Genomic DNA, 25,931 nt, shown 5'->3' with positions numbered 1-25,931 from the left:
ATTAGCAAAAACACCACTAAATGCTAGTTTTAACATAACATACAGTTCAGAAAAACTTGCTTCAGTTTTGCCATCATGCAGCAAATGTACTCATATGAACGAAGATGAAGATGTCAAACTGTGGCATTGCTTGAACTATTAAAACACACACATACACAGGAATCTGTTGTTCTGGATGCATTTCAGTTTTTTTGTTGCGAATGTAAAATGCTGTGTTAAACTCATCCAGCATACAAACATATTTGGTAATTATCTACACAGCAGATAATTGCTGAAAATGGCCATGCTTTACTGTTACAGGACAGCGGATTGTGCGACGAAGCATGAAGAGGGTGGAGCATCTTATCTGGACTCTGTACTGCAAAGGGCAGGACGCCCCGTCTGCTTTATCTGGCAACGAGCGTATTTTCTTGTTACTCATGTTACAGCACAGAAGTTGAAGTCTTTAGGAGCTTGCATAACTGTTACACACAGTAGGTGAGTGCTCATAGGGTGAAGATGCTTGTGGTTGGCCCGTATTTCTCAACACATTAAGGGCAAGTCTCTTCTCTTTATAAATGATTGTTTTTATCATGAAGAAATTAAGTTATTCTCAAGATCCAGGCTTACTCAAAGTCTTTATAGCCATCATTATAGGCATGCCATCTTTTTTGGTGAACACTTCATATTCATGAGAATCAATCTACTGCAATAATTATAAAAAAGCTGAATTTCTTTTGTGTTGAAAAAAAATGAATCCAGGCCACATTCTTCTTCAGGTTTTTGTTCGAGGAGCCATAATCCCAGCTGCGAGTTACCACGGTAAAACTAACCAGCACACCATTCCCAGGGATTAGGTTGCCAGCTGCTGTCGATCAAGGTTCATCTTCTGAAAGAAGGCCTTCCCAAACTCATAGCTGCTTATCATAACAGCGCAAGCTGGGGCGACTTTGATCACCCTGGGCATGAAACCTGGATTTAAAAAAAAAATGGAAAAAAATGCATCTTTAAACCTTTAATATAGCAAACACATGCTTAGGAAGATGGAATTATTGACTGTACCTGCAAAAAGGCCCCTGTAGCCCAACTCAGCCCAGATGTTCTTCATAATGTGCCAAGTGGATGTGGTTTTCTTTAGGGAAACTATAAGAAAATATAAAGAAGCACACTCATTAAGGACATGATCAAAATACACCAGTCACCAAGCAAAATGCCTTCATTAAAGGTATATAAAACATACCTGCGAGTGCATCTATTTCTCCCAGTTGAATCTGCCTTCGAGTCTTTACAACATCAAACGGCAGCGTCAGGACAGCCGCAATCTAAACATCAGGAGAGATGTGAACGGTCACTTCCTGATTAACACAGCTGCGAGTTACACTCCAAACTCTCTGGTTTCAATTTTCCTAAAGGGTAACTTATAATGCAAGACTATCTGATTTATTGTTAGAAAAACATTAACATGTGAATGTGTGTCAGATATCCGTGGCTATAGCTTCACTGCTACGAACCCTTTATCAGATATCCCAGTAGATATTTTTACCAGTTTACACCAGTTACCTGTAATCAATGTTGGACTGGATTTTACATCAAGTATTTAAATTGTATAACAACATAGCCAAATACCATGACACATTACATTCTGTTATTTTCAGAAGATGTGTTTAAAGAAAAAAAAAGATTTTACCATTTGGGAAGATGAAAACACTTCCTCATTAATTATACTTTAAAAGAGAAATTAGATCTAGTCCTATGTTAATAAGGCTTTTTATGCTTCTCATGAGCTCATTTAAATTTAGTTTTGACGGTTTGACAGTCACACAAAACCAAAAGGCCCACATTTCTTCTTCATTCTTACCCTTTTATTAGATATATTTTTAAATCCATCCATCCCTCCATCCCATCCATCCATTTTCATCCACTTATCCGGAGTCGGGTTGCGGGGGCAGTAGCCTAAGGCGAGAGGCCCAGACTTCCCTCTCCCCAGCCACTTGGGTCAGCTCCTCCGGGGGAATCCCAAGGCGTTCCCTGGCCAGGTGAGAGACATGGTCCCTCCACCGTGTCCTGGGTCTACCTTTAGGTCTCCTCCTGGTTGGACGTGCCCGGAAAACCTCACCAGGGAGGCGTTCGGGAGGCATCCTGACCAGATGCCCGAGCCACCTCAACTGGCTCCTCTCGATGTGGAGGAGCAGCGGGTCTACTCCGAGCCCCTCCCGAATGACCAAGCTTTTCACCCTATCCCTAAGGGAGAGCCCAGCCACTCCGGAGAAAACTTGTTTTGGCTGCTTGTATCCGCGATCTCGTTCTTTCGGTCACTACCCAAAGCTCATGACCATATTTGAGGGTAGGAACGTAGATCGACCGGTAAATCGAGAGTGTCGCCTTCTGACTCAGCTCTCTCTTCACCATGACAGACCAGTACAACACCCGCATCACTGCAGATGCAGCACCAATCCGCCTATCGATCTCACGCTCCAGCTTTCCCTCACTCGTGAACAAGACCCCGAGATACTTAAACTCCTCCACTTGAGGCAGGACCTCATCCCTGAGCCGGAGAAGGCATTCTACCCTTTTCTGAATCAAGACCATGGTCTCAGATTCAGATTTTTAAATCCTTTGATCTAAACTCAGATCATCATTTCATCTAAATGTAAGGAACCAGCTTTTCTAAAATTAACTAATAAAAGAAAATATTATTTTGTAAAGTAGCAAAGCTAAAAAAAAAAAAAAAGATATTTAACTGTAGTAACTGAGGAGCATTTTGGCATTCTTGTTTAATACGTACGGCTCCAGAAACAGCTCCTGCTGAGAAGCTGATGGAAAAGTTGGCCTGAGGCATTTGGTACTCCTCACACAGCTTGGTCTTCACCAGTTCGTAATTAAACCAGTACAGAGCTACGACACAAACAAAAAGAAAGAAGATTTCACCTGTGTCAGTCAGTCCATCTACGATCTTTAATCCTCTCTATCAGCCCTATAGCCATTTACTTTTTGTCTAATAAAAACTGTATTTCATTTAAATGTGAAACTACACAAGAACGCTGATTTAGCTACATCCCCAGAATGTGCATGTTTGAAACATGAAAGCTGAATAACACTTGAATATTCAAGCATATTGGACATAAATCTCCAGGATTAGTTAACACATTAACCAACAGGATGTGTAGTCAACCATAGCCACATTTGTAGGAGATTTATTTGACACCGACACATTTAACTGCTCTAGTAACCCCAACACAGTTAGAGTATCTCACCAGAAAAAGGCACATCTCTGAGAACAGTGGGTCCCCAGCCCCTCCACAGAGACAGCAGGCCATCTTGGGCCACGGCTGAGTGAATACACACCCACAGCTGCTTGTAGGTCAACTTTCTGGACTGCATTTTGGTTCTGACCAGCTCCAGAGGACTGATCACCGTCACAGCTCCCACTGCAACACAAACAACAACACTGGTTGACAAGATGGCTGACGGGAGAGTCTCATGAATTTTCCTCCTACCTACCAACAAATATCATGGAAAGAACTTAACATCCAAGAGATTGATCAAGTCTCTTACATTCTTAAAGAAGTCTTGCTTCTTTTTTGGGAGTATTACCTAAAATTTTGAAGCTTTGAGTCCTTTCTTCTTCATCACATGTGCTCTACAAGTAACACTGGGCCTACTGGATTACCTCAAACCTGGAATTCTTTTTGTCTTCTAAGAATTTAAACAGATGATCAAGAAACATGGCGACAAAGAGGCTATCAGAAGATATTGAAGAAATTAAGAAGTCCCTTAACTTCATGTCGGAAGAACTGAGTAAGGTGGCAAAGCAGCAAACAGGACTAATGGACTTAATTGAAGAAGTAAGGCAACTTAAGACTGTGATTAAGGAAAAAGATAAGAGGATTGAAGAGTTGGAAAGAAGAGTTGAAGATCTGGAGCAGTATACAAGAATGGAAGATGTGGTGATTTCTGGTCTGAAGACAAATCACTACACCTATGCACGGAGTACAGCAGGTGACAAGGAGGGAGAAGACGCACCTAGAGCTGAAAAGGATTTGCTTGAGCAGCAAGTTATTCAGTTTTTTAAAAACAAAGACATTCCCTTGGATAGTAAAAATATAGCAGCATGTCATACTATTTCACAAAAGCATAACAAGATGCCAACTATTATACTTCGATTTGTGAGCAGGAAATATAAAGTTGAACTGTTGAAGATGGGAAGGAAATTAAAGGGAACTGGAGTGTACGTGAATGAGCATCTTACAAAGAGAAATGCTGACATCGCACGACAGGCAAGACTTTTAAAGAAGGAAAGGCACATCCAAGACACCTGGACAAGGAACTGTAAGGTATTCATAAGACTCAATGGGTCACCAGAACAAGCAAAAGTTGTTGTTGTTAGAGATGTTGCAGATCTTGAGAGATTTAAACAAATTAAATAGAATTCAGTGGAGAAATACAAGTACTTTTGTTGCTGACTGTGAAATGGACAACATCTGATAAGTGTGAGAAAAAAAGCTATGCATGCAAATGTGTGGAACATTTCATGAGTTAGATAATATTGATCCAGATATCCACCTTTATCACAATGTTGATATGACATGTGATTATTATAGTGGGGAAGAGTTAGATCCCAAGATAAAAGGTTTCTCGTTAATTCACTTTAACAGTCGGAGTCTTTACAGTAATTTTTTTTAAATCAAAGAGTATCTTGATCAATTTCAAAATAAGTTTGCTGTGGTGGCAATTTCAGAAACATGGTTGAATGATGACAGAGATCTGCAGGATGGACTAGAGGGTTATGAAATGTTTTGGCAAAATAGGAGGAATAGAAGAGGAGGAGGGGTCGCTATATTTGTTATATCATGTCTTAAATGTAAAATTGTTAACAATATGACCGCTGTGGTGGACAACTTGATGGAATGTTTAACTATCGAAATTCAAGTTGAAAGATCTAAAAACATATTAGTTAGATGTATTTATCGTACACCTGCATCGTGCATGGATCAGTTTATGAGAGAAATTTCTGTAATACTGGAAAAACACAAAGACAAGACAACTTTATTTTGTGGTGATTTTAATATTGATTTATTGAAGGCAAATGATCACAATAAGACATCTGAATTTACTGATACAATGTTTAGTTTTGGGTTCTATCCGTTGGTTCTAACGCCCAGCAGAATAAAGATGGATAGTGCCACTTTGATTGACAACATTTTCTTTAATAAGATAGATGGTAAGATACACAGTGGACTGTTAGTCACAGATGTTTAAGTGATCACTTGCCTGTCTTTTCAGTGCTTGAAATGAATAATCAATTTAATATTCGAGAGGAAAAGATTGATTACATTGGTAGAATAAAAACACCAGAACACATTGCAGCTTTTAAAAGAGAATTAAAAAATTATGACTGGAAAAAGGTTTATGTGGAAGACACTAATGATGCATATAATGCATTTCTAGACATATTTTTTGTCAATCTATGACAGCCATTGTCCACTGAAAGTTTTCTGAAAATCTCAAAAAGAAAAAACCATGGATGACAAAAGGTCTGGAAAGAGCATGCAAAAGGAAAAATAAGTTATATAAGATTTTTTTGACAAATAGAACTAAGGAAAATGAAGACAAATATAAGAAATATAGAAACAGATTAACAACTATTTTGCGATATGAAAAGAAAAGTTATTATGAAAAGCTGCTTCAAAAATCTAAAAATAATATAAAGGCTACCTGGAGTGTACTTAATAAGATAATAAAAAATCAGAATAATATATGTTTTCCAACATGTATTGTAAAAGAAGGTAATTTAGCGATTAAGAATATTGAGAGTATAGTCAACGAATTTAATGATTACTTTGTTAATGTAGGTCCCAATTTGGCAAAAGAGATTTCTGTACCAGGAAAACATGACGACAAATTTTTAAATTTTACTTCTTATAAATGCAACTCAATGTTTCTTGGAGGAGTCTGTGAGAGTGATATTATAGATGTGGTGAGTAAATTTAAGAGTAAAAAATCCATGGATTGTGACGGCCTTGATATGTCATTAGTTAAAGAAGTTCTTCATAGTATCCTTCAACCGTTAACTTATATTTGTAACAAATCATTTCAAACCGGAATTTTTCCAGATAAAATGAAAATTGCCAAAGTGATCCCATTATATAAAAATGGAGATAAACAGGTTGTGTCAAATTATAGACCAGTATCTTTGCTGCCTACATTTTCAAAGATTCTTGAAAAACTATTTGAAAACAGACTAAATTCTTTTCTTGAAAAATATGATTTATTGAATGACCATCAGTATGGGTTCAGAAGAAATCGATCAACATCTCTAGCAGTAATGGAATTTATTGAAAATATTGCAACAATTGTGGATAAAAAAAACAGATTGGAATAGGTGTGTTCATTGATTTACGCAAAGCCTTCGATACGATAGATCATTCTTTACTGTTACAGAAATGTGAAAGATTTGGTTTAAGATGTGTTGTACAACTTTGGTTAAATAGTTACTTGGAAAGAAGGTTCCAATATGTGAGTATTAATAATATGAAATCTAAACTTAGACAAGTAACTTGAAGAGTTCCGCAAGGATCGGTGTTGGGACCAAAGCTATTTTTACTTTATATAAATGATATTTGTACAGCTAGTGATATTTTAAAATATGTGATGTTTGCTGATGATACAAACTTATTTTGTTCTGGAGATAACATAAAGGAATTACTGAAAACAGTGGAAATAGAATTGATGAAGTTAAATAGATGGTTTGTATTTAATAAACTATCACTGAATGAAAGTAAAACAAAATTTATGTTGTTTGGAGGTATTAAGAATAATATTGAAGTAAAATTAAATCTAAATAATGTTGAAATTGAACGAGTAAATGAGACTAAATTTTTAGGAGTAATAATTGATGATAAACTTTGTTGGAAGTCTCACATAGATCATGTGAAACGGAAATTATCTAAGTCTATTTCTATTCTTTATAAAACAAGAGATTTATTGCACAAGAGCTGCCTTTATTTATTGTACACTTCCCTTTGCTTGCCTTATATGAGTTATTGTGTGGAAATTTGGGGGAAAACATACAAAACATATCTGGATTCAATTTTTAAATTGCAAAAAAGAGCTATTAGAATAATAAATAAAGCTGGATATAGGGAGTCCACAAACCAATTTTTCGTAGGATCAGCTATGTTAAAATTTAAGGACATTATATATCTTAAAACTTTAGAAATGACGTATAGAGTGGTGAAAAAGAATGTTCCAATTTGTATTTTAAGTATGTTTAAATTAAGAGATGGAAAATATGATTTGAGGGGGTCTTATATGTTTGAAATACCTAAAGTGAGAACTAATGCGAAGTATAGATGTGTGTCGGTTTTGGGAGTGAAGTTATGGAATGGACTTAATGATGAACTGAAGATGTGTTATTCTTTGTCGTTTTTCAAGAAAATTTTAAAAAATTGCATCTTCCAAAGTTATAGAAACTTAGTTTGATGTCCAACCTTGTGTTGATTTGATTTCTTGATTTATCATTGTTTTTCTTTAAATGTTATGCATCTTAGCTATCAGCCTTGGTTAAGGATTTGATTATGTCTGTGGGAGTTAAGGATAGGCTAATTATAAGCCACTAGGCTTCAACCTATTCCTTTTTTCGGTTGCTTGATTACTTTTATGTAAAATTGATAAAATTGTTGTTGTTGACCGAATAAAAATATCTATCTATCTATCTATCTAATTACAATCTTCAGCATAGACCGGCTGGGATATTTATGTGGGCATTTATGTACTTACGTCTGGCGAGACCTCCTGCCAGAAGAGGGATGTGACTTCCCTGAAAACCCAGACCAAACCACATGAAGTCCCTCAGCTGGTCGTAACAGGTGAAGTAGATGATTGTAGCTGGAACTGCCATGACCCTATAAACACAAACATGCAAATGGAGAACAGCTTCTTCGTGCATTAAATCAATGGAAGGTTTACGACACTAGAGTGAAAATTGTGCCGCGATTCATCAGGAAATGTTGCAGTCTGACTCTTTACATGTGTTAACCTGAAGCCACATAAATAGATGCATTCAGCAGAACTTATTGTTCAATGAATAAAGGAGAAAGAATTAAATTTTTTCCGGAAGTCACAAATGTGCACATCCTGGGTTTTTATTACAACAAAATCTCTACATTCAATCAAAATTGCAAAGAAACACCAGAAAGGGAGTTCCTAAAAGTGTGGAAGACATGAACCCTGCATGGGATGTTTGACCACTTCAATAAGTTGTAGTGGGCTGCAAATACTTTATAACCAAACATAAATGCTTTTTAAGCAGGACCAGGCAGTGAGTGTACCATTAAATGACTACAGGTAGTAAAGGAAAAAAGAAAGAGAAGACTGAAATGTATTGTTTTGTGTCAGGTCAGCCTGCTCCCACTCATCCTCTTATGTTTTTTATACACACAGTAGAGGAAAGACGTATTTAGTTATTGGGAGGATTTGGCAGAGACTCCGGCCTCCGGAGGGGACACGTCCTCCATGAGCGTGCTGATCTGATTTCTGAAGAAGATCCTTCTGGAGCTATGCTGTGATTTGGGACCCTTTGCAGAGCGACAGACAAACCGCACAAATCCGATTTCAGTCCATTTTCTTCATTTTTAACTACGAGAACCCCCAGAACCTCCTCTGCTCCCCGATCATACATGCATTGTCACGGTAAACAGACAATGACAGCTTATAAGAGGCAGCACTCTCAGACAACATTTCCAAATAAAACTAACTAAACAGAATGACTCCTTAAATGTAAATGATAGCCAGTCACTCTATGATTTATCATAGTCAACGTTTATTTCTGATGGGAACCTCTCCTGTCTCCACCACATTACAATCTCTGCAACTTGTTTGGTTCCTTTTAACTTCAGCAGCCAGTCTCCATCTCACTGTCAAAGGTTTTTTTTTTTGGGGGGGGGGGTTCCCTCATTAGCTGAGGATGTGGTGTGACCAAATATGGTTAACTTAAGGTGTTTCCCATGGTCCCTGTGCAGAAAAAACAGACCCAAAGCATGATGTTTCCACCCCCATGCTTTACAGTAGGTATGACGTTTTTCGGATGTAACTCAGCATTCTTTCTCCTCCAAACACAACAAGTAGTTTTTACCAAAAACTTCTATTTTGGTTTCATCTGACCACATGACATTCTCCCAGTCCTCTTCTGGATCATCCAAATGCTCTCCATCAAACTTCAGATGGGTCTGCACATGTACTGGCTTAAGCAGGGGGGGTGTTCCTGGGGGCGTAGTGCATTACTGCGTCATCCGTTACTGATGGTAGCCTTTGTAACTTTGCTCCCAGCTTTCTGCAGGTCACTCACTAGGTCCCCACGTGGTGAGATCTTGTGTGGAGCCCTCGATCGAGGGAGATTATAAGTGGTCTTGTATGTCTTCCACTTTCTAATAATTGCTCCCATACCAAGCTGTTTACCTATTACGGATTCAGTCTTCCCAGTCTGGGAAGACTTTTGTTTCTGGTGTCCTTTGACTGCTCTTTGTTTAGAGTTTGACTGTTTGAGGTTGTGGACAGGTGTCTTTCATACTGAAAACAGGTGTCATTAATACAGGCAATGAGTGGAGGAGAAAGGAGCCGCTTACAGAAGAAGTTACAGGTCTGTGAGAACCAGAAATATTGCTTGTTGGTAGAAGGCCAAATACTTGCACACCTGGACACGGACAAGCCCCATCATACATTGATGATCTTCTCAGTCCCTACAAGCCAAGCAGGTTGCTCAGGTCCTACTGGTTGTGCAGCGCACCAGGCTTAAGACCAACGGTGACAGCTCATTTGCTGCTGTGACATATATATATATATATATATATATATATATATATATATGCCCTATATAATTGGTTTTGGATATTGGACATGGGCAACAAAAAATCTGTATCGACCTTTAAAAAAAGCATATCGATCAGCCACTATTTATCTTGTTCTTTAACATTCTCTACATGTAACTCACAGCGTTGGAGGCAGTCCGCTCCACAGAGACCGGAGTCCTTCATAGCGGGTGATTTTCACAAAAGCATCCTGTGACAAAAAATAAATCAAAAAACCTCAGCTTGTTTTGTAAAAAAAAAACAAGCTGCACATAAATGTGCTGCTACTTACAAGAGTCCCACTGAAATGAGTTGGCTTTGTGTACCAACTGGTGCAACTGGATCCATTCCGACAGACGTAGATGTGATCCATTAATCCATTGCAATACAGAAAGCACTTCCCTGTGTAGAACATCAGCAGAGTAGAGGAAAAAAAAACATCAGCAAAATAGCCACCAACCCTGGTGACCGATAGCGGTTCATTTATCAACTCTTTCTTTCTGCAACTCATTTAATATGGGGCTGCATGGTGGCGCAGTGGTTAGCACTGTTGCATCGCAGCACGAAGGTTGCAGGTTCGAAACTCGGCCGTGGCCTTTCTGCATGGAGTTGCGTGTTCTCCCCATGCATGAGTGGGTTTCCCCCACAGATCACAACATGCCCTATAGGTTATAAATTGTAAGTCGTTTTGGATAGAAACGTCTGCTAAATGAATACTGTAAACATAAACATAAATAAATATAACATGAGCCTTGAGACAGAATTCATTCAAGCACCTCGTGATTTTGATCTTGAGAGGTGCTATATACAGGGTATCTGCAGGTTTAAGGGAGCCAAATTTAAAACTTTTTAAGACCTTTTTTAAGGCCACTTTGACCAAATTTAAGCTTTTTTTTTTTATTAAATTTAAGCTATAATTTCCAGCTATTGCCTGGAACTGGTGCTAACCACGTCGTGAATGTGGGATTAGCCATCCAGTTACCATTAATGTTGCCATGTCTTCCCCATGGCGCAAACTCCCACTAGCGTGCTCATCTAAAAATAGCCCCCTTTCACAACCAACCGAATGTGTACGGTTCCGCTTACGCCAGTATCATACACAAAAAATGCCAAACTAACTAGAAATTCATGAAAATTTTATAGAAATAAAAGAATCTTGTTTATTGGGTCTTTGGTAATTTAAGACCTTTGGAAACTATTTAAGGATTATTTGTCATTTTTAAGGATTTTTAAGGCCTTAAATTAGGAAAAGCTAATTTAAGACTTTTTAAGGACCTGCAGATACCCTGTATATAAAAGATTGTTTTCTTTCTTTCTTTCAATAACACAGGCAGCAGCACTGACCGCTCTGCCATTCAGAAGATAACATCAGCCTGCCCTTGATGTTGTTTACACTGTTTATTTTAGGTTGATTAGAGACTTCTGAAGAGTTTTTACATCAGTGAATCTAATTGCAAATGAAGTAATTTTGATTTACTAACAGAAAATGTTTGTTCATCTAGCACATGGCAACACGAGAAAAAAAAACATCTGCCAAGTTTGCTGCTGCAGCAGGTCAATACTTACATTTGGAAGAGCGGCCGACACCACCCCACGGAGCAGAGTCACAGGCTAAGACCAGGAAACAAAGCAACAAAGGGAGGGATGCAGACAGAAAGCAGGGCAAGACAGAGAAAGATGCGTGGCTGGGTTAGTTTTAGGGGCAAAGCAATGAAATAAAAGCAACATCAAAACAGTCTCTTTCTTACCTTGGTGGAAAGGAGTCTGCTGAGACTGCAGTCTTATCTTTATGACATCCAGGGGAGTGACTGTAAACAAATATACAGGTCCAATCATGACAACACAAGAGCCGTATTATGAACGAAAAAGTACCTTCAAAGGCAAAATACTTTATTTTTTAAAATTCACTAAAGATTGAAAACGTTTCTCGTCTTTGTTTCTATTATCTAACCAAATAGAGATGTGAGGAGGGCTCCAGTGCCAGAAGCCAGCATCTGCTGCACTGGAGAGATCGCAGCCACGGGCCTGCCAACAGTCCGCTCCCCCATCCTGCCCACCTGTCAGACCAAAAAACGTAACATAACAAAAAACGCTGAAACGTTAAAGAAGTCTTCAGATCTTGTCAAACACCATGCAAGCTGAGCAGTTCAAGTCCCATTGATTGACATGCTGATTGACACAAAAGGGGTGATGGGAGTCAAAAAGAAATCAGTAACTTAAAACCAGCTTTGTGGTTGGGTCATGGTCCTGTAGTGTCAAACGCCTTCTGTTAATGTCTAAATTATTATGTCACAACAAGGCTAACTAGGCCAAGTTGACGACGCTCACACTAAAATAACCAACTCAATATTACCATATTGTCTGCCCCCGGACTGAGCAGAAGGCGTCTAGGTGGAGTTTTTAAAACAAGGTCCTTGAAGTTTTGATAACTTATCTTTCACACGCATGACTCGAGCCTCACCATGGAGTCTTTCCTCCTGCTGATCCTCCACCAGACTGCTTATATTCAGTATAAGATGACAGCTATATCTGATTTCGTTACCCTTTGTTCGTTTCCTCTGGCTTGTCTTGTTCCTGTAGTTTAACACACTTTGGTAAGTGTGGCATGCACATTAGGGCTGGGACGACGCGTCGACCGCACATCCACATGGCTCTCTAGTTAAATGATGCGTCAATAAGCGTGCTGGCTGCAACTCTAAACGGTAGAAGGTTTGCGTTAAAGCTGAAGGGAGGTCACGTCCCACCAGTAAATAAACACGTTAACAGGACATGTTTGTGATAAATGCGGATGGCCAGTAAGACTTTCGATTAGATTAATCTTCAGTTGGTTTCAGCTCGATCCTCGTGGCCTAAAAGGTGTGTTGGTACGCTACGTTCCTTTCAGTGTTCACTGAAACATAAGTGTGCAACATAAGTTACACATCATATCAAAACAAAGGTGAGCAGGAATTAGTGGTTTTAAAACCAAATCGTTAGATGCATCAAATGCGTTGAATCCAATTAGTTAAAATAATCGATTTCTAGCACGCTTGCTAACACTAGCTGCATGGCTAGTTAGCGGTTGTTAAAGTTTACGCTTTAAAAGCAAACTGGTGTTACTCACCTCTAGTTTAGCTGCCAGCCTTTGTTGGAAACATAGGTGTCTTCTTCACCCATGTCAGTTAAGAGCCGCTTCGCATTATTCAGGCGCCCCATGTCGAGCAGCCTGAACAAATGTAATCAGGCCAGGGTCGAGTTGTTTACGGTCACGCAGCACAAAGTGATTACGTACAGCGTACACTTTACGCTGATTTCACAAGCAAGTGCGCTCGATCTAAAAGCTTTCGAATGACACTCAGAGAGCTGAACAGATGGTTTGTAGATCAGCGGAACACTTGGCTCCACCCTTTTTCCTTCGCGAGTCTTTACCGCCATCTAGTGGATTTAATTCAACACGGCATCGCTTTCTGAAGTAAACACAATAAATGCAGCCACTGCATGTAAAAATTAAATAAAATAAAATACAGGCTAAATTAAACATTTGAGTTCGAATTTCATAAGTCTGATTTTTTTGTCACGTTTGAATAGAATATAATTTATTAATCTACAACTACTATTACCACCAGTAATAATTGTGTGACTAATGGTGGACTAGAAGAATAAGATAATTATGGAAATTCAGAATCTCTCCTCCCTCTGGGGTGTTCTCAGCATGATGCAGGTCTATAGGGTTTCAGGAAATACTCACGATGAGACAGTGGTGCAACTCCTGCCAACCCACAACAACCCTTCTGGCCTTTAAAAAACAGTAAGATCACTGTAAACTTGTTGTTTATCGCTCAGCCTTTTGAGGAAATAACTGAAATGTTTTATCACTGGAATGTATTAGTTTGTACAACTAGTTTATGTCAGATTGTATTGACTAAATTCTTAGGAGGTTTCATCACTCTTATGTGCAAAATAACCATGGTACTTTTTCCACTTAATTTAAATGTAAGTTAAACAAAACATAATGTGTTTATTTGTCTTTACTTAGATTGTGTTTGTACCTTTTGGTAAATAATAAAAAAGGTGCAAAAAAGAAGTAGCACAAAAATAAATGTAATTGTAATGAAAATTTACTGTGTTAATACTATTTTTAACAGTCACACACAAGATCAAGAAATGCTAAATATTTTAGTATTATTATGTTACAATAGGATTGAGTCTATATAGCTATTAAAAAACACCATTTATTAGGTTTAGTGGCACGAGGTATTATCACCCGTGCACAGGGTTCACGTTTTTATTTTATTTACTTGTGTGTGGCTTCCGCAGATGCAGCTCTGGCCTGTGATATTTGGGGCTGTCCTAGCCCAGGTTGGTGCTGATGTGTGTCCAGATGCAGGCAGATGCAAAGAGGGTCAAACCTGCTGCCACAGCCCAACTAATGGGTTTGAATGCTGTCCATTTGATCAGGTAGATGACATCAGACTTTTCTGCTTTTATTTTGACCAAATTTGGTCTGATTTAATTGTGGCTGCCATAAATTTGGTCAAGCTTTGTATGCATTTTCATGAGTTCAGTGGATTAGGTCAATAGTTGGCTTAGTTTTAGTACCTGAGTTGGAATTTGCAATACATTATTCAATTATTAGAAAATGCAAATTAGTGTCTGGAAATTTTGACTTTTTTCAAATTTCAAATTTGAAAATTTGACTTTTTTATTACAATTTCTTGAAAGAGCTGAGATGTTGTGGGATGTTTTTAACATAGAATTTTTATACATACCTATTTAGTGGATGTGCTTGAATACATTAATGTTGTTGAAGTTCATTTGTGCAACTTCACTTAAAGTCAGAATTAAACTGCTAGAACACAGGCCACTTATTTACAAATGTATTCTTATCCACAACTGTTCAATGTTCCTTTTCAGTGAAATAGAAAGTAAAAACGTTATACTGTGTTACTGAGCAAACTCATCCAGAGGCAGCAACACCTAGAAACCAACACTGATTAAATCAACCAAATCCTGTTTTAACAAAGGAAAATTTGGTTAATTCATGTATTTTATTGTAATTATAGTGCTGAGTGCAAACATTGTGAGAGATTGCTTTAACAGGATTATCTAATTAGTTTATTGTACTTGGTTTAAGTTACCTTTACTTTAACTTCTACTCATGTATAAGTATTTCAATTGACTCAATTAATGACATCATTTTTAAATGATTCATTTAACCTATCCTACATTAGTGATGGGAATTACGGCTCTTTTTAGAGAGCCGGTTCTTTTGGCTCAGCTCACCAAAAAGAGCCGGCTCTTTCGGCTCCCAAGTGGCTCCTCAGATTTTCTGTTGCGTAGAGTACATTTATAACCAAAATAATGCTAGAAATCTCCACTTTCCGACTGCTGGCGCTCATTTTCTCACCGTCTTCGTCGCACTCTCCTCCCTCTCGCTCGCCTTTTTCCTCCTCCTCATTCCCTCTCGTCTCCCTCCTCCCACATGTGCTCTGCTGTGTGTCTGTCTGAGTATGATCCTCCCTCTTCCCCGCCCCTACTGCTCTGTGTGTGGACAGTCTGGACACACAGTTACACATGTTGACCAATCACCTGTAGCTTTCACCAAGGCAGGGGGGAGGGGGGAGGGGAGGGGACGGCTCCCAATGACGAGCCGGCTCCCGTCGTTCACTTCAAAGAGCCGGCTCTTAGAGCCGGTTCGTTCACGACCGACACATCACTATCCTACATGTTATCTGTCACATTTTAATTATTCCTTATGTCTAGATTATAGTTAAATAGACATAGAAGATAATGTTTCTCTTGTACTCTAAATTTAAAGTAATTCCTCAGTACTACTATTTGGCCTTGGTGCTGTTTTACTACTTTATGAGTCAGATAAAAGCTCTGAGCTCTCTCACAAGGAGTGATAGTCATTCTAATTTTGCAAGTCAAAGTGTTCCTACTAGAGCAGTGGCTGAACGGGGTTGTCCAGTGATCTGAAGGTGAGCGGTTTGATCCCCAGGCATCACGGTCCATAAGTGGGCTGAAGCATCCTTGGGCAAGTTACTGAACCCTGAAAGTTGCCCCATATGGCAACCCACTGCTCCTCAGGCATGGGTCAAATGCAGAGAGGGCATCAATAAAGTATAAATGATTCATCATAAATCCTTACTCCTGCCTCCACAGGCTGAATGCTGTGAGGATCACATTCATTGCTGTCCAGCAGACACACTCTGTGAACCGACAAACTCTCGATGTGTGAACGCCACGGTCTCCATCCCATGGGCAGAAAGGGCTTCTGCAGATCAGCCACAAATCTCCAAAGTATGTTTTTTATTTAAATTATGACACTGGATTGAAACATTCTGACCAGTGGCTCCTCACTTATTGTCCCCGCAGTCCTTTAGGATGATCAAGTCATACACGGGTGAGGACGACGATAATGTCTGTGCCGACCAGTCGCGATGTCCTTCTGAGTTTTCCTGTTTGAAAGCTTTGACCAGATACGGCTGCTGCCCTTTAGCAAAGGTAAGCAAGCCCATGTGGATAAAATACGAGACCTTCCACGAGTTCACTCAGAAGTTATCAAAAGAAATAAAACATTGATGGCTTCATGTGAAGTGAAGAAATAAGAGTTCACACAAACCTGGAGCTGGCATTGCTTATTTTATTTACTATAACCAGATATTCTCTCTTTTTTTTTTGTCTCATTTCAAAATAAAACCAAAGAGCTGACTTTGGTTTGGATGGATGACAACTTTAAAAAGTTCACAACAGATTTTATTTGAAGCTGTCACACACATTTTAAATTTACTTTGACACAATAAAGTAAAAAGATTTTTTTGGTAAATAAATGTAACTTTATGGTGAATGGCCTGTGTTTGCATAGCGCCTTCTTAGGGTTCTCCAACCCCCCAAGGCACTTCACAACACAATCAGTCACACACACATTCACACACTTTATTGTATTTTCCAGCAACTCAGTTAAATAATGTGAAAAATCTCTGCTGAATGTTTTGTGGATTTATTTCACTGTTTTTGTGAGTGCTGGAGACAAACAGACACGTCACGAATTCTTACAACGTTTAACCGAACACAAACATTATTCACACGTCTGAGAGGAAAGAGTCAAGATCACACCAGGTTTTGAGCTTCCGGATCAAAAATTGGTCTTAGGTGAAGGGTGAGACAAAGAACGGTTCGAAGGATCTTTCATGGCGGTTAAAACGAAGAGTCGGAGTACCCGGCCCGGAGGGTTACCGGGGTCCCACCCTGGAGCCAGGCCTGGGGTTGGGGCCCGTGAGCGAGCGCCTGGTGGCCGGGCTTTCGCCCATGGGGCCCGGCCGGGCCCAGCCCGAACCGGATACATGGGCTCGTCCAACTGTGGACCCACCACCCGCAGGAGGAACATGAAGGGTCTGGTGCAATGCGAATCGGGTGGCAGACCAAGGCGGGAGCCTTGGCGGTCCAATCCCCGGACAAGAAAACTAGTTTTTGGGACATGGAACGTCACCTCGCTGGTGGGGAAGGAGCCGGAGCTTGTGGCAGAGGTTGAGCGGTACCGGCTAGATATAGTCGGACTCACCTCGACACATTGCATTGGCTCTGGAACCCGAGACCTGGAGAGGGGTTGGACACTCTACTTTGCTGGAGTTGCTCCGGGTGAGAGGCGGAGGGCTGGGGTTGGCTTTTTGTTAGCCCCGAGACTCTCTGCCTGTGTGTTGGGGTTTACCCCGGGGGACAAGAGGGTAGCTTCCTTGCGCCTTCGGGTCGGGGAACGGGTCCTGACTGTTGTTTGTGCTTATGGGCCAAATATCAGTTCAGAGTACCCACCCTTTTTGGAGTCCCTGGGACGAGTGCTAGATAGTGCTCCATCAGGGGACTCCATTGTCCTGCTGGGGGACTTCAATGCTCACGTGGGCAATGACAGCTTGACCTGGAGGGGTGTGATTGGGAGGAACGGCCCACCTAATCAGAACTCGAGCGGTGTTTTGTTATTGGACTTCTGTGCAAGCCGCAGTTTGGCCATAACGAACACCATGTTCGAACATAAGGATGCCCACCGGTACACTTGGTACCAGGGCAGCCTAGGTCACAGGTCGATGATAGATTTTGTAGTCGTATCATCTGACCTGCGGCCGTATGTTTTGGACACCCGAGTGAAGAGAGGGGCGGAGCTGTCAACTGATCACCACCTGGTGGTGAGTTGGATCAGATGGCAAGGGAACATGCCGCGTAGACCTGGCAGACCCAAACGCATAGTGAGGGTCTGCTGGGAACGCCTGGCAGAAGAACCTGTCAAGACGGTCTTCAACTCCCACCTCCGGCAGAGCTTTGACCGCGTCCCGAGAGCAGTGGGAGACATTGAGTCCGAGTGGGCCTTGTTCCACTCTGCGATTGTCGAGGCGGCTGTTGCTAGCTGTGGTCGTAAGGTGGCCGGTGCCAGTCGTGGTGGCAACCCCCGTACCCGCTGGTGGACACCAGAGGTTCGGGGAGCCGTCAGGCTGAAGAAGGAGGCCTACAGGGCGTGGCTGGTCTGTGGGTCTCCGGAGGCAGCAGACAGGTACCGGATAGCCAAGCGGGGTGCAGCAGTGGCAGTTGCCGAGGCAAAATCTCGGGCGTGGGAGGAGTTTGGTGAGGCCATGGAGAAAGACTATCGATCGGCTCCAAAGAGGTTCTGGCAAACTGTCCGGCGCCTCAGGAGAGGAAGGCAGCAACTCGCTCACACTGTTTACAGTGGGCATGGGGAGCTGCTGACGTCAACTGAGGCTATAGTCGGACGGTGGAAGGAATACTTTGAGGAGCTCCTCAATCCCACCAATGCGCATTCCGAGGAGGAACCAGAGCTGGGAGGCCTGGGGATGGACTGTCCGATCTCGGGGGCAGAAGTTGCTGAGGTAGTCAAACAACTACACAGCGGCGGAGCCCCGGGGGCGGATGAGGTTCGTCCTGGGTATCTCAAGGCTATGGATGTTGTAGGGCTGTCATGGTTGACACGTCTCTACAACATTGCGTGGTCATCGGGGGCAGTTCCTAGGGAGTGGCAGACCGGGGTGGTGGTCCCCATTTTTAAGAAGGGTGACCTGAGGGTGTGTTCCAACTATAGGGGGATCACACTCCTCAGCCTCCCTGGAAAGGTCTACGCCAAGGTACTGGAGAGGAGGGTCCGATCGATAGTTGAATCTCAGATAGAGGAGGAGCAATGTGGTTTTCGTCCTGGCCGTGGAACTGTGGACCAGCTCTATACCATTGCAAGGGTGATGGAGGGGGCATGGGAGTTTGCCCAACCAATCCACATGTGCTTTGTGGATTTGGAGAAGGCTTATGACCGTGTCCCCAGGGGCACCCTGTGGGGGACGCTCCAGGAGTATGGGGTGGGTGGCTTTCTGTTAAGGGCCATTCAGTCCCTTTACCAGAGGAGCGTGAGTTTGGTCCGCATAGCCGGTAGTAAGTCGGACCTGTTCCCAGTGAGGGTTGGACTCCGCCAGGGCTGCCCTTTGTCACCGGTTCTGTTCATCACTTTTATGGACAGAATTTCTAGACGCAGCCGTGGTGTGGAGTGTGTCGAGTTTGGTGGCAGGAGAATCTCGTCTCTGCTTTTTGCGGATGATGTGGTCCTCCTAGCTTCATCCAGCTCTGACCTTCAGCTCTTGCTGGGTAGGTTCGCGGCCGAATGTGAAGCGGCTGGGATGAGGATCAGCACCTCCAAATCTGAGACCAAGGTTCTCGACCGGAAAAGGGTGGCTTGCCACCTCCAGGTCGGGGGAGAGGTCCTACCTCAAGTGGAGGAGTTCAAGTATCTCGGGGTCTTGTTCACGAGTGAGGGTAGGAGGGATCGGGAGATCGACAGGCGGATTGGTTCGGCGTCTGCAGTGATGCGGACGCTGAGCCGATCTGTCGTGGGGAAGAGGGAGCTGAGCCAGAAAGCCAGGCTCTCGATTTACCGGTCGATCTACGTCCCAATCCTCACCTATGGTCATGAGCTTTGGGTAATGACCGAAAGAACGAGATCGCGGATACAAGCGGCCGAAATGAGTTTCCTCCGTAGGGTGGCCGGGCTCAGCCTTAGAGATAGGGTGAGGAGCTCGGACATTCGGGAGGGACTCGGAGTAGAACCGCTGCTCCTCCGGATCGAAAGGAGCCAGTTGAGGTGGTTTGGGCATCTGGTCAGGATGCCTCCTGGACGCCTCCCCGGGGAGGTGTTTCGGGCATGTCCTGCCGGCAGAAGGCCCCCGGGTCGACCCAGGACACGTTGGAGAGGTTACATCTCCAATCTGGTCCGGGAACGCCTTGGGGTCCTGCCGGAGGAGCTGGTGGACAAGGCCGGGGAGAGGACGGCCTGGAGCTCCCTAATTGGGATGCTGCCCCCGCGACCCGGACCCGGATAAGCGGAGGAAGACGAAGACGACGACGGATCAAACAGGATGCAGGTTAACAGTTCATGTCTGCACTCTGTAATGAAAAATGACCAGAGCAAGGTTAATTTATGATTACACACAAAAACATGTTTTTCTCCCTTTTCTAATAGTAATGCACATAAAGATATGAGCTAACTTCATTCCAGAGTTGATTTTCACAGTAAAATGTTAGCGTTATTGTAGAGACTAAAGCAAATAAAAAAATGCATGTTTCAGTGCTTCTGTTGAGATAGTTTTAACCTGTTGACCTCCAACAGGGGGTCTCCTGCCCTGATGGGAAACACTGCTGTCCTGAGGGCCAACGGTGCAGCAATGCTTGCCACTCCTGCATCAAAAAAGGTTGAATTCCTGCTGTAGGATATTTAATTTTGTTAATCCTTAATGATTTTGTGTCAGCTTTTATATTTAGTCCGACTTGTTTTGCTGTGAAAGACGTTGCACCTATAGTTCTGTGTGACGACGACGTGTCTGAGTGTCCAGATGGAGCGTCCTGCTGTGAAAATCCAGACGGCATGTGGGGGTGCTGTCCAGTCGCTAAGGTACACAACGTCTGCCCTTTGTTTTTATCGTAGACAGCTGTTTAATGCAACAGAAACTAAAAACTGTGAGATAATAAAAGAGTAAACAGTCAAATGATGCATTTGCATGTCTTGTCTTGACACCCAGTTATCGTCTCTTTATTGTGTCTTATCCTTCAGAATACAGCTAATTTGGCTTTATTGTCTGGACAGGCTGTGTGCTGCGAGGATAAGTTACACTGCTGCACTGAGGGGACAGTGTGTGACATCAAACACAGGAAATGTATCTCTGAATCTAACGCAGAGTCTCCGATGTGGGACAAGCTCCCTGCCCGGTTGAGAGCAGACTGGGAGAACCAGAAAGGTCCAACTGCTTGTCTCTGTTTCAAACATTTTACATTTCACTTCTTATACTAATTCAATCAACGTGCATTCTAGATGGTGAAAGGGTTATTTCCAAGGCAGCCGAGCATGCTGAACTGGACAAATCCCCTGAAAGCACCACAGTGAGTTCAGTTCCCTCTTTTGAGAAGGACGGTTCTGTAACGGCAGAAACAGGTGAGATATCAGTTTTTATGCTGCAGCTGCTCACAATGCTCAAAATAAAATGTGCAACTCTATATCCTTATGTTTAGACAAAAGTGTCCCCTGTAATGAGACAGCAGCATGTCCAGATGATAACACCTGCTGTAAAACTACAACTGGAGACTGGGCCTGCTGTCCTCTGTTAGAGGTAAACTCAACAAAGAGCATTATGATGATCTGGACACAGGCTGTGGACCATGTTTCACTAATGGGCCATTCCCATCTGTACCGGGTCAGCCCGGGCCGAGTAGCCCCAGTCGGCCCCAGCCTGGCCCGGTTGATTCCACACATCCTTGCCTTAAGCCCATGTGGGCTGATTCTACCCACCAATCAGAGGCTTGCTCTAATGGAAGGTGTGAATTTGCTGTCAGCAGTGGGTGTGTTGGCCCTGGTCGGCCTGAAGCAGACCCCCTCGAGAAGAGGGCTGAGAATGAGCCTTGGTTGGCCCGGAAAAATACCAGGCCACCCAGATATGTAAACAACCTACGCTACCCGGCCCGGGCCGACCCGGTACAGATGGGAATGGCCCATTAAAGTCTTTGACCTGGCGAGTTTCTCTAAATTTGCTAAACATGTTCCAAACACTGTTGTGGTGGCCTGTTGGCTTCTTCAGAACGTGATCTCCAGCTTTCACTGGAGCGGTTTGCAGGCGAGTGTTTAGAAGCTGGGTTACCCGAGACCATGGTCTTGAGTGGGAAACGGTGGAACGTCTTCGCCGGGTCAGGGACGAGGTCCTGCCTCAAGTGGAGGAGCTTAAATATCTCGGGGTCTTGTTCACAAGTGAGGGAAAGACGGAGCGTGAGATCGTTAGGCAGATTGGTGCTGCGTCTGCAGTGATGCGGGCGTTGTACCGGTCTGTGATGAAGAGAGAGCTGAGCCGGAAGACGACGCTCAAAATTTACTGGTTGATCTTCGTTCCTACCCTCACCGATGGTCAGGAGCTTTGGGTAGTGAACAAAAGAATGAGATTGCAGATTAAAGCGGCTGAAATAAGTTTTCCCCTCAGGGTGGCTGGGCTCTCCCTTAGAGTATTGGGAAGAAGCTCGGTCATCTGGGAGGGGCACAGAGTAGATCTGCTGCTCCTCCACATCAAGAGGAACCAGTTAAGGTGGCTCAGGCATCTGATTAGGATGCCTCCCTGGGGAGGTTTTTCAGACACGTTCGACTGGAAGGAGACCTAAAGGAAGACCCAGGATACGCTGCAGAGACTATGTCTCTGTGTTGTCCTGGGAACACCGTAGGATTCCCCAGGAGGAGCTGGCCCAGGTGGCTGGGAAGAGGGAAGTCTGGACCTCTCTGTTCATGGATGGATGGATGTTCCAAACACACAGCTGTCAATACCATATAATTAGTCACTCCAAGAGTCCTTTTTATTTGGGGTTACTGAGTTTAGATCAGTTAATTCTGGTGTAGCGTGTGCAAAAAGCTTCATGCATCACTTAAACGTGCTTCCTATCGGGGAAATGGGAACCCTAAAATCCTTTTGTTAGAACGTGCCTGTAGCATCGATTTCTAGTTGGCTGACGTTTGCATTAAAACAGCCCAATCACCATCGAATGGAACCAGCTGTCAGATTAAATAAAACACATCTGCTGCTACAAGGTGGTTGGCACATGCAGTTGTTCAAGTGCGACTGAAGGTTTTGTCACTTCTTCTGTGACCAGGCGGTTTGTTGTGAGGACAAGGAGCACTGCTGCCCAGCTAAGACCACATGTGACCTGACCACCTCAGCTTGCATCAGCGGTTCAGACTCAACACCCATGAAGCAGAAAATCCCTGCACTTACTGAAACTTCCTCCACTGTGGAAACTACACTTCAGATGACAACCCCAACGCAGGTTGTCCAGGTAGAAGAGGTTTCTACACCGGAGACAGAGGAGAAGGATGAAAAGGAGGAGGAGGAGAAGAGCATGGAAGGGGTGAAGGACAGGGTTCCTTGTGACGACCACACCAGCTGTCCTGACGACACAACATGCTGCTTCATAGCTTCTCTTAAGAAGTGGGGCTGGTGCCCGCTACCGAAGGTAAGCTCCTCCCCTTCAAAACATCACTGACCACCAAACAATCACATTTAACAGGAATATTTCATTGTTTAGCAGCACATTGGTAGCAAGGCTGCAGCGAGAAGGTTCTGGGTTCAAATCCCAACCTGGGCTCTTTCTGCATGGAGTTTGTATGCTCTTCTTCTGTGTGTGTGTGTGTGTGTATGTGTGTGTGTGTGTGTGTGTGTGTGTGTGTGTGTGTGTGTGTGTGTGTGTGTGTGTGTGTGTGTGTGTGTGTGTGTGTTGCCCTGCGATGGTCTGGTGACCTGTCCATCCCCTCCAAACCCTGCATGGATAAGCAGGTGTTGATCATGGATGCTTTTCATTGTCTATAAGTCACACTGCGTGTAAAATGCCATCAGCATGTTTGATTTCTGTTGAATTTTATGAAAAAGTGAAGCAGATATGCAGTGGGGCAAAAAAGTATTTAGTCAGCCACCGATTGTGCAAGTTCTCCCACTTAAAATGATGACAGATTTCAGTAATTTTCATCATAGGTACACTTCAACTGTGAGAGACAGAATGTGAAAAAAAATCCATGAATTCACATGGCAGGATTTTTAAAGAATTTATTTGTAAATCAGGGTGGAAAATAAGTATTTGGTCACTTCAAACAAGGAAAATCTCTGGCTCTCACAGACCTGTAACATCTTCTTTAAGAAGCTTTTCTGTCCTCCACTCGTTACCTGTTTGAACGCATTATCTGTATAAAAGACACCTGTCCACAGCCTCAAACAGTCAGACTCCAAACTCCACTATGGCCAAGACCAAAGAGCTTTCGAAGAACACCAGGAAAAGATTTGTAGACCTGCACCAGACTGGGAAGAGTGAATCTACAATAGGCAAGCAGCTTGGTGTGAAAAAATCAACTGTGGGAGCAATTATCAGAAAATGGAAGACATACAAGACCACTGATAATCACCCTCGATCTGGGGCTCCACGCAAGATCTCATCCCGTGGGGTCAAAATGATCATGAGAACGGTGAGCAAGAATCCCAGAACCACACGGGGGGACCTGGTGAATTTTAAGTGGGAGAACTTGCACAATCGGTGGCTGACTAAATACTTTTTTGCCCCACTGTAACGATCTAAACCACATCTTTTTATTAAACTAAATTAAAATAAAAACAGTTGGGATGATAAGTTTCACCTCTTGGTCAAGTACAATCTGGTCATGTAAAAAGAAATACTTTATCAATGGACACAATAACAGGAAGTGCACAGATGCTTATAGGAAATGAAGGTGACTACTTAAATGAATACAAACACACAAAATAACAACTGTATATAATACTGAAAACAAAACATTTAAAGATTGTTAAACATCTCAACCCTTTTGTTGTGTCTTTGTCAGCAGAGTCATTTCTCTCCACTGTTGCTGCTCACATAAACCATTTGGCTAAATTGAAGTCGGGCCCTTCCACTCTGCGTGAACCAACCGTTTATCACAAAAGCAGAACTGAAGACTGATGTGAAAGTTGCTCCTTCTCTTTTTCACTTCTCACCAGGCGGTGTGCTGCAGTGACGGGGCCCACTGCTGTCCCTCCGACTACCAGTGTGACGAGAGTCAAACCTCATGCATCAAAAATGAAGTGGTGATCCCATGGTACACCAAGATTCCAGCCACCATCAACGTTCAGGCTATTCCCAGCTCAGTGCAAAGCAAGTGTCCCAAACTCAAATCCTGCTGTAGGCTGTTCACGGGCGAGTGGGGCTGCTGCCCGCTGCAAAATGTGAGCACTGCTGTTTCCAAAAGAGAAGAAGTTTTGATGAGAAAACAGTTTAAGTTCATCAGTAAAGGTTTGCTTGAATAAACTAAGGGGTGGTGTGCACTGTGTGCAGGCTGTGTGCTGCTCTGACATGGAGCACTGCTGCCCTCAGGGTTACACCTGTGACATCATCTCCAAGTCCTGTCAGAGGGTCATCATGCTGGAGGTGGAGACCATCCCACTGACACCAGTCTATCAGCTGGAGCACCACCTCCAGCTCACAAAGCACAGAGACATCCTTTGTGACGACCACACTAAGTGCAAAGATGGCGAGACCTGCTGCAGGGCGTCTGCCACCTCCTGGGGCTGCTGCCCATCTCCTAATGTATGACACCGTTTTCAGTGTCTTTTTACGCTCTTCAAGCTCACTTAAAATACGTGTTTTCTAATTTACATTCAGAATTTGTGTTTTCTTTTTAAAACAAGTAACTTTCTGAACAAAAGCCTCCTCTGCTCCCCCTGCAGGCGGTGTGCTGCAGCGACATGAAGCGCTGCTGCCCCACTGGCTACAGATGCGCCGCAGAGGGCACCTGCAGCCAGAACTCAGGGTCCAACTGGCACAACTGGGACTTCTTTCACACCAAAAAGAAGAGAGCTCTAGTTCTGTGAAAACCTCGCTGTGCTGATTATTTGCACATGCAGTGAAACCATAGGGGTGAACATGAATATGTTTGCTCTGAGAATATTGTAAATGGTGAAGGACGTACTACTTCTTAACGAGCAAGTCACCCCCTACAAGAAACTTACTTCACTCCTACTTCATGTTTGAAAAATGCAACAAATGCTGTTGCTTGGCAGAGCGGGAGGAGGGCGGAGC

General features: G+C 42.9%; 2 protein-coding genes across 2 annotated transcripts; one reads left to right on the top strand and one right to left on the bottom strand.

Moving 5' to 3' along the window:
• Window positions 1–125: 125 nt before the first annotated feature.
• On the bottom strand, window positions 126–13,086 carry slc25a39 (solute carrier family 25 member 39). Its single transcript, XM_054740167.2, has 12 exons — window positions 12,928–13,086; window positions 11,776–11,881; window positions 11,573–11,632; window positions 11,391–11,435; window positions 10,117–10,226; window positions 9,968–10,035; window positions 7,759–7,883; window positions 3,234–3,407; window positions 2,765–2,874; window positions 1,220–1,301; window positions 1,042–1,122; window positions 126–951 (listed from the first exon to the last, which is right to left on the bottom strand). The coding sequence occupies exons 2-12, from the start codon at window positions 11,870–11,872 to the stop codon at window positions 833–835; spliced, it is 1,071 nt and encodes a 356-aa protein (XP_054596142.1). The 5' UTR covers window positions 11,873–11,881; window positions 12,928–13,086; the 3' UTR covers window positions 126–832.
• grna (granulin a) lies at window positions 12,282–25,857 on the top strand. The gene is made up of 14 exons (XM_015975886.3): window positions 12,282–12,418; window positions 13,515–13,611; window positions 14,121–14,261; window positions 15,969–16,106; window positions 16,182–16,310; window positions 20,458–20,539; window positions 20,633–20,739; window positions 20,932–21,082; window positions 21,157–21,276; window positions 21,354–21,451; window positions 22,968–23,327; window positions 24,854–25,078; window positions 25,188–25,439; window positions 25,580–25,857. The coding sequence occupies exons 3-14, from the start codon at window positions 14,121–14,123 to the stop codon at window positions 25,721–25,723; spliced, it is 1,947 nt and encodes a 648-aa protein (XP_015831372.3). The 5' UTR covers window positions 12,282–12,418; window positions 13,515–13,611; the 3' UTR covers window positions 25,724–25,857.
• Window positions 25,858–25,931: the final 74 nt, after the last annotated feature.

Source organism: Nothobranchius furzeri, chromosome 5, assembly GCF_043380555.1.
Source record: "Nothobranchius furzeri strain GRZ-AD chromosome 5, NfurGRZ-RIMD1, whole genome shotgun sequence".
NCBI classification, from domain to species: domain Eukaryota; kingdom Metazoa; phylum Chordata; class Actinopteri; order Cyprinodontiformes; family Nothobranchiidae; genus Nothobranchius; species Nothobranchius furzeri.
This window is presented reverse-complemented; position numbering and strand designations above follow the sequence as displayed.